The sequence below is a fragment of the Neurospora tetrasperma genome, assembly GCF_000213175.1.
Source record: "Neurospora tetrasperma FGSC 2508 unplaced genomic scaffold NEUTE1scaffold_81, whole genome shotgun sequence".
NCBI classification, from domain to species: Eukaryota; Fungi; Ascomycota; class Sordariomycetes; order Sordariales; family Sordariaceae; genus Neurospora; species Neurospora tetrasperma.
In genome coordinates this window covers 5975124-5990821 of record NW_009799179.1, presented here as the reverse complement: position 1 = coordinate 5990821, position 15698 = coordinate 5975124, and the positions used below count along the sequence as shown (strand labels likewise).

The 15698-nt window shown below is 33.1% G+C and overlaps 2 protein-coding genes across 2 annotated transcripts; one reads left to right on the top strand and one right to left on the bottom strand.

The window, feature by feature from the left end:
* Window positions 1–9802: 9802 nt before the first annotated feature.
* Window positions 9803–10096, bottom strand: NEUTE1DRAFT_53438 (uncharacterized protein; the record flags this gene model as incomplete). Its single annotated transcript, XM_009858174.1, has 1 exon — window positions 9803–10096. A coding segment is annotated over one exon (294 nt), but the record flags the coding sequence as incomplete, so codon positions are not given.
* Window positions 10097–13379: 3283 nt separating this feature from the next.
* NEUTE1DRAFT_54148 (uncharacterized protein) lies at window positions 13380–13619 on the top strand (the record flags this gene model as incomplete). The annotated part of the gene is made up of 1 exon (XM_009858173.1): window positions 13380–13619. A coding segment is annotated over one exon (240 nt), but the record flags the coding sequence as incomplete, so codon positions are not given.
* Between the last annotated feature and the right edge of the window lie 2079 nt (window positions 13620–15698).

Genomic DNA, 15698 nt, shown 5'->3' with positions numbered 1-15698 from the left:
CTCAAATGCAAAATTTTTCCATTTTTTTCCATTTTTTCTTTTCCAGATTTTTCAATCTTCCATTTCGAACCCTAACCCTAACCCCTCCTAAAATCCTAGGGTTAAAGGCGTAGTCATGACTTTTTCTTCTTTCTTTTACCTTTTTTCTTTCTTTTGCATTTTTCTCAGCAACCATCGCGTGCACTAAGATGCGACCGGTACCAAAATGACCGTCTTTTTCTCCTCGTCATTTTGATACTATGTGCACTCTGGTGCACGCGACGGTCGAGAATGAATCTCAATTGCAAAGGAAAAAGTGGCTTTTTCGAACTGCTATTCGAACCGTATCCTGCTTAGCGCCAAGTTTTCCTATTTGGGACTGCCAAGCCGTACTAAGACGGGTATTTTTTTGCATTCTGACCGCTAATAGATAGATACGCCGCGCCTTCCTCGCTTACGTTGTGGGCCTATAGACTACGACCTTTGGTGTGGATCTTCCATGTTACCTTTCGGCCTACGAACGCTCAAGCTCTGAATGCATAGGCGTCTCAATAAGAGTCTACTATTTTTAATAAGGTATATAAGCATTGAATAGGATTGATTTATCGATATACTTTTAAAGTTCGTACTTAAAATTATTTAATAAATAAAAGCGCCTAATTTAAACAACTTCGAGAAGCACCCTCGTTAATAATAAACTACCTCCTCTACAAAAGACTAACAACTACCCTATAGCTAGTAAAAAGCGCCTTATACTAGCGGAACAAGATGTATTTAGCCTAGTTTATCCTAATAATAAAAGAGTTAACTTGCCGACACACACCAAAAACTTACACGCACGGACCCCCACCAGAAAACTGGGGCGGTCCAGCTGATAACACCTGACATTGTAAATCCCGTTTTTACCCGCAAAATTTCGTCTTTTCAATACACCCAACATTCCCCTAACTTCGTCAATTTCTTTCACTCTTTTTCACACAACCAATCGCACCCATACTACACCCATTACACTACGCCCATTTACACTACACCTATTTACACTACACCTATTTGCACCATACCTATTTACACTCAACGCACTTAATGTACGTAACGGAGGCGGCGAGAGGAGGTATAGCAACAAGAGGAGGTATAGTAACGAGAGGAGGCTACTGAGGTATCGTCAACTAGCTCATCTGACGAACTTTCTGAGTTGTTAGATGTTAGTATTTGGACTAGAGTAGACAGCAACTCTATAGAGATATTATGAGATTTGAGTCATAGTGAGGTACTGAATGACAACGGGAGGCACAAGGGTAGGTGACCCAACTACGAATATTACCAGAAATTAGAAACATAGAAATTTACTGCTAAAACCCAATAATTTACATATCGGCTGACATAGGGTGCGCGTAGGAGCCGTTGGGGTGCGGGTAGGGTTTCCTATAAATTTAATATACTAAGGCTACCCCCCCTTATATATACTAGAAGGCTACTTTATATTTCGTACTAAAACTTTCTACTATAAAGTTAACTATAAAATTAATAAGTTTTTAGGCAAACTTCTCCTACAATACGACCTTACAATACAAACTATTTTCGCTATAGTAAAGGAGAAGTATCTTAAAATCCTTTAAACGTATCGTAATTTCAATAATATACGTTAAACCGTATATTATAAAATATGGGAGGGTTATAATAATACTTAAGCGTTTCTTAAGAGGGTTTATAATAACTACTATAGTAATACCGTTATATTTAAGAGCGAGTTCTTTGAGGGCGACGACGATAATATATTACGTTACGTATTCCAAGTAATTAACCGCTAGCGCCGGATATAGTTAAGGTTTCTATAAACGTTATTAATCGATACTACGTATAAGACTAACTACTATAACCTCCCCTTTATTTAAAGGGTAATTCCAATACTAGAAAAGACTTCTATACTAATCTTTTAAGCGTTCTTTGATAACGACAGGGAGGAGGGATTTACCTTCTTACTTAAGTATATTAAAGAAACGGCTAAGGATTTTAAAATCCTTTACCCTATAATAGTTATAATTAACGGCGACCCCTAGTTTATAAAGGTAATCAATAAGACCTTCCCTAATATTTAGTAGTAGCGTTATATGTAGTACCTCAATTGCAATATTGTTAATAAACTTAAAAAAGATTAGGTATATAATCCTTTACCCCCAGCTTCGTCCCTATCGTCTTCTAACTCCCTATTGTCTCCCAGCTTTTTATTTAACTACGACGTATAAGAATAATGCGATAAGAAAGATTTTAAAGAGTTAAAATAATATAACGCCCGGGTTACTATAATTATTAGAGCGAAGGTAGGTCTCGATCCTTTACTAAATTAGGTTACTAATATAAGGTTAGTACTATTCTTTATATAGCAATATATAATTTATTCCTCGGACGTAGAGGATTTTGAGTGCGCTTAATCCATTTTATAATATTAATTTTATAAAAAGTAGGAGGATATTGTCTCGTAAATATAGGAGATACTATTACTCTATAAGAAGGAGTAGGTAAGTTACCATACTAATAATTACTTTAATTAGAAATAAAGAACCATATTATTAAACGAAGCTAATAATAGCTCTATTAAGAACTATAGTTTTTCGGTTCGTAGTAGGTTGATTGAGCTATATAAGCCTTATCTCTAGTATATAAACTACCCTTATAAAGTTTATATAAATAAATTAACTAAGTTTAATTTATATATACGGGTTAAGTAGGTTAACCGCGAGTAGATAGGTAATTGCCCGTATAAATCATCTACGTAGGTACTTAATCTTTTAGACCGCCAATACTATAAATTCAATACAATACTACCCTTTAAACGGTTAAAATTCCATAGTACGCCTCTTAAACTTTATTCAAATAGCTCTAAAGCCTAATATAGTCTACCTTATACCTATAAAATAGAGGTTTTATTAGGGAAACCCTACCCGCACCCCAACGGTTCCTAGGCGCACCCTATGTCAGCCGATATGTAAATTATCGGGTTTTGGCGGTAAATTTCCATGTCTGTAACATTCGTAGCTGGGTCACCCACCCTTGTAAGCTGTGCCTCCTCTCGTTGCTGTACCTCCTCTCGTTGCTGAACCTCCCCTCGCCGCTGTACTATCCGTATTTTCTCCTCCTCTCACCGCCGTACTCTCTCCTCCCAGTACCTAGTATCGACCCAACTCCCCATCCTCGTCCATTAAATACGTTAAATATATTGAGTGCAAATGGATGTAGTACAAATTAATAGGTGCAGTACAATAGCGGTGCAACTGGCCGTGTGAAAAAGAGTGAAAGAAATGACCAAGTTACAGGGGATGTTGCGTGTATTAGAAAGACGAAATTTCGCGGGTAAAAACAGGATTTACAACATCAGGTGTCATTAATTGGACCGCCCCATTTTTCTGGGTGGGGGAGGGTGCGCGTAGGAATCGTTAGGGTGCGGGTAGGGTTTCCCTTTTATTAAAAGAGGGGAAGACGGTCCTAGTAATTAAGGAAGTTTACTATCCATTTTAGCACTTCCATTAACAACATATAAGTTAATATTTATACCCCGGGTATCCCCTATATTAATTCCTATACTAAAATGCAATAAATAGATACCTTAGATTTAAGCCAGCCGCTAAGGCAGTGCTTAAAGGCCGCCTACGTAAATAAGGGGGGCCATTTGGTAATAAACCTATATTCATTATACTACTAGCCGGGTTACAGTCAAGTAAGGCCACCTATACACCAGCCGTACCAAAGGGTAAATTACATAATCCGGGTACTATACGAGCTTTAGCGCGCCGTAATTACTATTACTACAAGAAGGGGCCTAGTATTGAGGATTTTAATGCCTAGGATGAGGTACGCAACTATATTGAGGTTATTGACAATAACGAAGACGACGAATTGGGGAAATACTAGGTAGGGAGGGCAAGGGAGTAAACGGCGAGGGAGAAGGAGGAGGGAGATAATGAGGGAAATAATAAGGGAGACAAGGGGAGGGACAAGGAGGGAGGGAGAGGGAGAGGGAGAGAGGATGCCATTAAGTTATTATCTACTTCCTCCTTATCTAAGCTCTCTAACGAGCTCTTTGAGTTAATAGAGCGCTCATTAGAATTAGAGCTTCTAAATATGAGTATCTAAAGTAGATAATAAACGCTATTGTGAGCTTACAATACCATAAAAGTATTACTTAACTAGATTGGCGCTATTAGATTTACTTATCCGCTAAGATCAAAACTTACAATGGATTTACTTGGGTAGCCTTATATATAACATGAGAAATCACGATTTTTACAGTTAAAACGACATATTTTACATAATAGCCGTCAACTTGACCAGGTGGGTGCGTGTAAGTTTTTGGGGGGTGCGGGCAAGTAAACTCTATCACAATTAATCTCCCTATCCCTATACAAGAAAAACCTCCTTCTATATTATTTATACTAAAGAAAAAAGCTATACCGTAATTGAAGCGTGCTTCAACTGTTCAGAGGTGGATGACATTCACTGTCTCAGAGGGGCTCATTCATGACCCTCATCCACCGAACGGACTGTTGAGGGACGGTTCGTTTATAGCTAGGTTTCTTTATTGAAGTTTCTTGCGCTTTTATTGGTTAGATCCGTAGTACGGCCCTAGTATTGGCTTGAGCGTCTTACCAAGCTATACTCTAATTGGCTACTTCGCGGATAGTGTCGATTACAGTTTGTGCCTGTATGTACTGGATTTTTCCTTTTCTAAATAATAGTTAGTTAACTAGTCTAATAGACGGCTAGTAAATATTTAGTATTAGCGCTGCCGCTAATTGGTCTAGCACCCGTACTGGCTAACTATTTACGTTATAAACCTCCCGCTATTTAACTTCGACTTTCAACCTTCTAATAATAATATTAATATTATTACTGCAATTTAATTTTAATACCCGGCTCACCGCCAAATAAATTATTGCGACGGTTATAAACGCCTATTATTAGAAGGTGATAATTTTCCTATTCCAGTAAGCGACTGGTAAGTGATAAGCGCCCGGCGACCGACCGGTAAACTAGCCCGCGCGGGGTATAAGAATTTCGCTTCCCCCCCCCCGTTTTAAATTTTAAACTCTCCCTTCTACTTATTACCAACCTAAAGTTCTACCTTCGAAAGGAGTTGTTGGGTAGACCATCTTACTAATTACTAACCTATAATGGGGGAGCTGGATTGTTGGATAGAGTAGTCTATTTATTACTAACCTAAAATTCTACCCTCGAAAGAAAGTCAACGAAACTATCTTTTCATACGCGTAAGGACTATTGGATAGACTATCCTACTTATTACTAACCTAAAATTCTACCCCCGAAAGAAAATTAACGAAAACCTATAATTAGGTATTATTGTAAATTCGATAGTAGATATAGATCCTACTTTCTAAATCCTACCTTTCTAGATCCCGTTTATTGAATTAATTCTCCCTTTCCTATCTATCTATTCACTATATTATTAATACCCGATATTGTAGGTGCGGAGGATTTCCTCTCCTTTTTAGGGGTTTCTTTTTTTCTAGTGGTTTCTTTCTTTCTAGGGTCCACCTTTATATATCTTTCTTTTCGTTGTTATTATAAATGTACTTATAAGGAATTACTGGAAATGCGATTAAGATAAACCTATTTGCTACTTTATTAACAAACGAAATACTATTAAGTTAGTATAAATATATCAGGAATATCGTAATAAACGAAGCGAAGTATATTCTATCCAAATATCTATTATCCCTATTTAGTGTTTCCCTTGTTAGTTAACCGGTATTGTTTATTTTACGGTAAATCCTTTAAAATGTGTAAATGCTATTAATAGAATCCTAATATGCCGTATCGTTTTACTACCTGCGGGTAAATAGGATGCTTAATAATAGGTAATACTACGATCCGAGCCGCGGGGGGTTGTAGGTACGATTTAGGCAATATCGGTTAGTTTGTTCCGAATAATTAATATCCTATTATTAATAGGCTACTTGTTGTGAGAAGAGAAATGCTACTGAATTATCCCCTCCTCCTAACCGATTGCAACTGGTATAGCGACCGGTATAATAATGGGTATAGTAACCGCTAGGTCCTCCTCCGCTGAGACCTTTACTACCTCGACTTTAATACGAATATTGCGAAGAGGAATTTAATAAGTTATTAGAGTAGCTACTACAGCTATTTCTGCCTATAGTACTACTAATAGTACTACTACCGATAGTACTACCGATGGTACCCCCTATATTACTACTGCGCTAAAGTCCCCTAGCCCCGGCCCCGGCACTTGCCTCGGCCCCTGTATTTTCCCTAGTACCAGTTCTAGTACCAGTTCCAGTACCGGTACTACCTTAATAAGTATAATAATTTCAGAGAATTATTAATATTAATAAATAGTTTTAAAATTGAAATTGTGTTATACGTTTAGTTACTCCTTTCTTTCTTATAAGAATTTTTAGGTATATCTAAAATACTAAATATATTTTAAATATAGTTAACTATAATTTTTATATAAAACTCTCCGGATACTATTATAGCCCGCCGTTAAATTAATTAAATTCAGCGTAATTATTGTCGTTGTCCTCGTAACGGTCAATAAATCTCAATTACTCCTTCCCTCAATAGTCAGAAACGATACAAGATTAGTATTTGTAATAGGAATAATAATTAAGAAGATGATATTAATAATTAGAATATTAATATAAATAATAATATGGAAGATTATAATCCTAACGTTAATCAAAACCCCGGTCCAAATTCAAATCCAAATTCAAACCCAGACAACGAATATTTCTTTTACTCCGTATATAATATTACCCGGGCTATAATAAATAGGTATATTAATAATAATCTTTTACCCTATACTATATAACTATAGTGCCTTATTGGCATAGGGTCCTTCTCCAGGTTCTCTAGAGGGGAAAACCGTACGGCGTTAAACGCCGCCGGATGAAAACCTCTAGCTTTATTTCGGCCGTAGATTTTCCACACTACTCCTACTTTACTTACAACTATAACGGTTTTTACCCACCGCTATAACGAACCGATTTCGTCTCTTCCTTTACTATATTATTCCAATATTAGAATAATAAGAACAATAGGAATAGGACTAAGAACGCCGCCCTCCTTCGCTACTTCTCCGCCTCAACCCCTACCGCTCCTTCCTCCGCCTTCCTCCCGCTTTCCTATCTTATCTTCCTATCTACCTCCCTACTCCTCCGCTTTAATACCCCTATTTATATTTACTTCCGCCCCGTTCCTTTATTTCCTACTCTACAATTCTACCTCTATATATAATAGTACAAAAACCTTTTCCTCTATATATATAATCCTCCCTACAATTCCCTTCCTTAATTTCCCTTTTCCTTCTTCCTTATTATAATATTATTTAATATAATTTCCTCTAATTATAACCGTACTCGCCCTAATCTAATTAACTTTACTTTTAACCCTAAAGTCCCTTCCCCTAATCCATTTCCGGGCTATACGTCCTCTTTTAATTTTATAACTCCGGGCCTCCTAGAACCCGCAATATTTTTTCATTTACTTTATAGTAATAAGGATTTCAAAATCCCTCCCAACCGGTATAACTATCCCTTCCTTCGCCTAATATTTATATATTAATTCGTATAGTACTATCTATAAAATCCCTTATTTCTATTATACTTTAAACTTCACTACAATCTCGGACTTTAATTTAAAACTTAGTACCCCCAACGCCTTTTATAAAATCGTCGTAAATAAAACTTATTTTATTTTAATTAATTATAAATCTAATACCCTTCCTTTTCTTTTCCTCCTTCTTTATTTAACGTTCAACCCTAACCTCCAATCGTCACGGGGCGCGAGCAAGTACTAAGGTAAGACTTTGATTGTTGTGCGAGGAACAGGAAGAGAATCCTATACGCGCACAAGAACTATATAGGGCACGCTTGTATATAGATCCAATACACGGACTACAGCACGTATATACGTGACTACTGTACTATACTCAAGTAGTTGTACAGTTAACTATACTAATGTAGTACAGTACCCTCTATCTATATATAGGAATATAGCAATAATGCTTATAATACTACCCCCCCTCAAAATAATGCTCCCGCTCGAAAATCTAATATTATATTTATTATTAATAAAGTAGGGCTCACCCAGCCTTCCCGTAGCTACGTCTAATTAGGTATTAGCAAAACTTTTACTAAGGCGGGAAGCTACTTAGCGCCCGCCGGGTATCTTAACTCCCGCTTAAAGGTAGAATACTAGTTAAAATATTGCTAAATATAACCCTTCCGCTATAAGAGCTATTATTACCTTTAACAATCCATCTGTACGTCGTAAACCAGCTTAAAACGCTCCAATTATTGTATATAAAGAACCTTAATAATTCTTATTATTACTGACCCTACTAGGGGTACTATAGGGACGCCTGTAGTATAGCGGTTTACGTAGGACGCCCGTAGCCGCTACTAGTATAAATTGGAAAATTCGTACGTTTAATTCCTTACTTATAATTTATTTTTCTCTTTAAACGCTCAATTATTATACTACTAACGTCTCTCAAATCCTTCTCATCTTCCAATCTTATCCGTTATAAGTGTCCGTTATCTAGGGGAATAGGAGATATAAAACCGCCGTAAGACGTACTATCTCTCGGTACCGCTAATAATTACCCTACAAAAGGGTATATTATAAAGCATTCAATTAGGGTATATGGAATAAATCAAATTGAACTCCTCTTTTTTATTACTTAAAGCTTAGTTTCGTACTTTTTTTTACTCCCTAATTGTAAGGGACTAAAATATTACTTATTATTTAGTTTTATATTTCTTTTTACTTACCGGTTATCTACCGTTAGTATTATTATAGCTAGGATTAGAGGTTGGTCCTAGGCTTCAACTTCTAAAGCTATCTTTATTTTTTACTATATTTTCCACCCTCTTTTAAAATTTGGGTGTAGAGGGCCGAATTCTTGGTAGTTGTTGTAAAGTTATTAAATTAATTTTTAATAGCTATTAAAGTTCTTAACTAATTGCTAATTTAGCAGGTAATATAATTATTTAATGAAATACTTCTAAGAGCTATTAATCTTTTAGTAATCTAATAGCTCATCGAACTCCTAACGCTTATTTTCCTTAAAATTATCCGTCCTAGTAACGATTATACCTTCGTTTATTTTAACGTTTATTATTAATTCTCTTTAATTGGGGAGTCCCTTAATATAAGGCTCAATGCAGAACATATTAATAATATAAGTAACTTTTATATTTTAGGGTAGAGCCAATTCTACCGTATATAAACTAGCCTTTATAATACAAAAAGGTCCTTCAAACCGGGGTATTAACTTATTATATAGTCGCCCCGTAGCGTAATTACTTATATTAAATATTACTTTATCGCCGACTTTATATTTAGGGGTATCCGTACATTTCTTATTTATAGCCGCCTTATAACGCTCTTATATTTATCAGGAGGATATTTTAATGAAGTCCTAAACCTTTTTAAAATATACGATCAACTAATTAGAGTTGAAAATCTGCTTTCGTTATATATCCGTAATATTTAGAAGCAATAGTATAGTTGGTTCTATACCTATCCGAGGGTAAAAATTGTAGTTAGTAAAGAACGGAGTAACCCCTATCGAGGCTAATTTGAAATTATTTCCCTAGAATTCTACTAAAAGTAATTAGTCTACCTAGTCATCCTGCGCCTAATTAACGAATATCCGCAAATATTATTCTATTTTAATATTAATTCTCTTAGTTTGGCTATTTATTTCCTTATAGTATAAGGTAGAGGACTTTAGCTTAATACTTAATTTTTATAATAGTTATTTCTAAAAGGCCAATATAAATTAAATACCTCTATTAAATATAATAGTAATTAGGAAGCTGTAAAATATATAAATATGGTTAATGAACTTTTCTATTAATTCCTCCGTTAATAATCTTTCTATAAGAACAAAATATTGTATTTTTATAAACCTATTTACTATAATTAGCATAAATTCGTATTTAACGCTTCTACCCGCCCTCCTCAATTTAAGGAATAGGGTTACGTAGTTAATAGAAATGTCCCTCCAAAGAATATATAGTATCGGTAAAAGCTTTAAAAATCCTACTAGTAATGTTCTAGTAACTATAGTCTTACTATAGGGAATATATACCTTATAGTAAACATTTACCGCTACGACTATTCCTAATTAGAAATACCAATGTATTAATACTACCGTTTTATTTCTACCCGGGTAACCTCCTTGTACCAATAAATAAGTACGGTAGATCAACTCCAATTAGATTTTTTCGTCGTTAGGAGGAATTACTAACCTATTCCGGAATATAATTCTATTATTAGCTATATAGTATTCGGTAAAGGGGATCTTTGATTTTCTTTTGAAGTACTTTAGCTAACGAATCCCGGATTGGATAGCTTCGCGAATATCGCTTATTATTAGGGAATTGGCGTATGTCCGATCTACTAAATTATTTATATAAATACCTAATTTATTATTATCTTCTTCGAAACTATCCTCCAATGTACAAATTACTAGAAGTACCCCCTTATTTAATATTGCGTTCATTATAGAGCCTTCGCTATTAATATTTATTAAGCGGTCATCCTTAAAAGATTCTCTATTGAAATAGTCGGGATCTATAAGTAGCTTCTATCTAGCTTTCAACCTATTATCTATTTCGTCCCTAAGAACGTGCTCAGGTTTACGACTAAGGGTATCGGGCTTTATATTCGTTAATCTTAAGCAGTATTTAATTATAAAAATTGAATTTTAATAAGAATTCTAATCATTTTATATATTTAAAGGTAAACTTTTTCGTAGTGCTAATCGTTTTTAAGTTCTTATAGTCTATATTAATTTTAAAGGGTTAGGTAGTTCCTTCTAATTTAAGTCTCTATTCCTCCAACGTTTTAATAATTACTAATAGTTATTTATTATATATATTATAATTATATTTGGCCGTCGAATATTGTACGGAAAAGAAGGCTACTAAGTAAAGTTCGCCGTCGTATATCTAGGAAAGAGTACCCCCCGACGACTAGTCTAAGGCATTAACTTCGATAACCGTAGGCTTCTCCTAGTCGTAGATCTTCAATACTAGTATAAATATAAATACCGTCTTTAAAGCCTCAAAGGTATTATTATATTCTTTATCCTACTTCTATTCGATTATTCTCTTCGTAAGTTTATATAATAGTTTACTTATATAGGAGAAGCCGGCGATAAACCGTCTATAAAAGTTTGTAAATCTTAAGAATTATTACAATTAGTATATATTTGTTAATACTTCCTATTTTATAACCGCTTCCACCTTTTTAAGATTTATTTCAATACTACCCGGAGTAATAATTAGCCTAAGATATTTAATTCTTTACGTATAGAATTCGTACTTATTAATATCGATCTGGAGGCCTATATTAATTAAGCGCTAGAACACCTTTTGGACGTATTTAACATAGTCTTTGTAGGTTTCTAAGAAGATTAGGACGTTATTAAAGTAGGCTATTGTATAGATATTAAGGATATTATATAATATATTATTAATAAAGTTCTAGAAAGAAGCTAGTACTCTTAAAAGTCCGAATAGGTAAATTAATAATTCGTATAATCTGAATTATATAATAAATATTATTAGCTATTCGTAGCCCTTAAAAAACGACGCCGAAACCGGAAACGCCGATTTCTGGTCGAGGAGTGCTCCAAAACGAAAACTAACAACGGCAATTGACTCAGGAGGGTCGTTTACATCCTTCACAATATCCTACGACGAGTATAGCGATAGCGTTATATTATTATTACCGATAATTATCCATAGCGGTACTCGTAGGCTCGAAAATAGTGTTTATAACCCGCTCGTAGAAATTTCAATATATAATAACCCCAAAGCCGTACTCACTGCAAAGACTTCGGACAAAATAGAGGAAGATAATAAAATATTAAAGAAGTTTTTTACTAAGGCGAATAAATTTGCGGATTATAATATTATTTCGACCGAAGACCGACGCTAAATTTAAAAGTTACTTCTCGAATTCGCGAAGGTACGTATTAGAAAAGGTAGGTCCGTACGACCCGAGGTTAATAAAGTTAGAACCGACTAATTTATTACTAAGAAGGATTTCGATAATTTAAAGAAGGATATTTTAAAAGAAATTAAAAAAGGTATTTAGGAGGTACGAAAATAATAAGCCGATATTATAGCGAAAACTATTTTAAATAAAATTAGTATTACCCTCTAATAATTATTTATTATTATTACTAAGAAATTTATCCTTTTTAACTTCGAATAGTAATTTATAATTAAACGAGCGATAATTACTATCGAATTTATAAATTATTCGAATAAAAATATAAAAACAGCCTTAATAACGATTTTAAGTAAAACGAAATTTAATTTAATAGTCCGTACGACTATTAGAATATTAATAATAGGAGATTATATAATTATATTCAATAAGTCTATATATAATTAGTATTAGTAAAATTAAATATAGGTTAAAAAAATCCTTAATAAGGATATTTTTATTACTATAAGTACTATACGCGTTCTTATCCGGGGTATACCCTAGGATAATATTAATAATTATATTATATCGGAAATTTTAATAAATATAGTAAAGGATAAAAAGAAGGAGGTAACTATTATTAAAATTTAATTTTAGAAGAGAAGGAACGGAGAGAATAGAAAGTTATTTGTAATGGAAGTTACTACTTCGTGAATAGTATACTTCCTTTAGGACAACCTCTTCCTTTAAAACGGCGGTATATATTTATACGAATCGTTCTAAATTTCAAATAACGTTTAATAATACTATAAATATTAGGGAATTAGATATATAGCGAAATTCTATCGCTAGGAAAATATTTACGCCCATTATATTATTATTAGTCTTATACACGCTAACTATATATATAGTTCGCCCCGTAGACATACGGTATTACTTCGTTCGTAATTGGTAGGATAAACCGTACCTTATAGCCGGATAAAAACCCTCCGCTTCGCTATTGTAACGGTGCCGTATCGGCCCCGTGCCTTTCCTATTTTGCATCCTCTTAATATAATTTCACTATTATAACCGAAGCTATAAACTTATATTATATATATAATCGCCCGGCCCCAACCCGTCGCCGTCCCATTGCCGTCCTTTGTATTATAAACTCCCCGCAATTGGTAGTCTTTTATCCTATCTTTTTTTAATTATATTATCCTAAGCCTCCTAGAATCCTTTAAAGGAAACTTCGACCTAGCTCTCTCCTTCCTTCTTTTCTTTTTTCTTTATACTACGCTACTACCTCCACTACATTATATCCGCCTTCTAGCCGAACCTACTACCGCCCTACAATTATATTTACTTTAAATTAGTTTTATTATATTCGTACTATATTTTATAAGATACTTCCTAATACTAGTACTACAGCTAAGAAGACTTTTATTATAAAGGCGTTAAAAGTTGTAGCTCCGTCTATTAATTTAGAGGGCAATATAGTATTAGACGTTGTAACTTTTAACGCCGGCCCTACTAATTCGCTTCCTACTAATTATAATACTCCTATTATAGCTAATACTTTAGAGAAGGTTAGGAAGTACCTTATTAAGGAGAACCTTAATAAGAAGGGCGCCGCTATAGTATATTTTCGGCCCTTTAACGGCTTTATTTAGTATAATATATATATTTATAATTTATATTATATCCTCCTTAAGATTTTCTAAGATATAGGTTCTTTTAGGGAGGCTTTCAATTAGGTCTAATATATATAAAATCCTTATAAGTCTCTATTCTATCGCTTTAATATTATTATATTTAATTTTTAAGGTAATTTATTTTAGTAATCCTTATTGTAAGTATAGAGTAGCGAAGAAGATTGAAGAGTATTTTAATAGTAAATTTATTCTTTTAATTTACGCCTTTATCGAATCCGTTATAGTATTATACGGCTATAACCTATTTAAGGGTTACAATTTTAAGGCCCTTATTAGTAAAGTATAGAAGATAGCCGTTATATAGGTTGTAATAAATTATATCGGTGCTAAATTATCTTCGGTTAGCGACCTCCTAATTTTAAATTTGGCGATTACTATTGAATTTTCTATAAAAAAGAGAAAGTTTATTATTTATACTACTATCGATCCCTCTATAGACTTCTCTATATTTTATAGCGATGTTATTGTAATTCGTTTTTATATTACGAAGGTTAAGGAGATTATTTATACCTTTTCCAATAAAATTGAATATATTACTATCGATATTAAATATATTAGCGACGGAATAATAGTAATTTATATTAAGTAGAATAGTTTTAATAATTATTTTTCTATTATAAGTACTTTATAATATTCCTTCGTCTACTCTTTTACTAACCCTCTTTATATAATTATCTAGTATTGAATAGACTGTTTATAATATTTATAATTATATTCTAAATTTAAGTTCGGTTATTAATCTTTTATTTAGTCGGTCCTACTACAATTAGAAGATAGTATTTAATAGTATCCCCCTCGATATTAAGGATTCGGAAATAAATTCCAACGAAGAGGATTTCAAGGAGGAGGATTATAGCCCTAATAATAATAAAGCTTATAATATTCTTATTATTAATATAATATTTAAGTTTAGCGTTATAGAATAATTAATCTTTTATTATTCTACCGGTTTAAATATAATTTAATTTCTCTAGGGTTATTTTATATATATTTAGCCGGCTTCCTATTAATTTTAATATAGTTTCTCTTCGGTTAGGTAATTCCTAGTCCTAGCCGGGTTTTTTATATACATAATTAATTTATACTAATCTATACCTTCTAACGTTTCTTTTACTTCTTTTATTCTCTTAATTTTAATTACTAATTTATATTCCTATAACCTCCCTAATTATAAGGCCTATTGTAGGATCCGTTCCGTATTCGTTTTAAATTTATTATAAAGCTCTTCTTCGTTTATTAGTTATATAAGCGCACTTTCGTTTTATAATTATATATATTCCGTTTCCCAGTATTTTAACACTATATATTCGAATATTTCCTTACTTATACTATACCGGTAGAATAGTATCGTTACGCCTAATACTTTCCTCTCGAAAAGGAATATATATAAACCTATCTTCCCAGTTTTTATTTATATTAGTAGGGAGCTTATAATTTTCAATAGGTAATATAATATAAAATTCTTATTCATATTAAGCTATATATAATACTATAATATAATTTTATCGAATTATATAGACGCTTTTATAGTATTTAAACGCCTCCTCTTTCTTATTACTTTAATTACCTTTACGTACTATTTTACTACTTACTCTCTCCTTATTGCCTCTTTTAACTATTTCTCCTTCTCTCTTAGTATAGGGTCCTTTACCTCTCCTTATAATATTAATATATTTTCGATTAGGGCTTATTATATAGTTTATTCAGCTTTTGCTCTACTATTAATTAATATTAATAATAGAGGGCGCTTTACTCTTTTATTTTAAAATTTAATTGTAATTTATATTAGCGTCCTCCGTACGAAGGCTACGGCTAGGGAATAGGCGAATTGTTCCTCGAACGCCTAAACTATTTTATTAAAATAAAAATTAAAAGGGGGGTAGAAGGTTTTTATTTCAAAATTAAATATTAATACTATTTTATATACGCTAGATATTATTTGTAGGTAATTATTTTAAATTATAGTAAAGTTCTATACTAATTCGTATAATTCTCCTATTAATTCTATTAGAGTATAGTAAATTAATACACTATAGG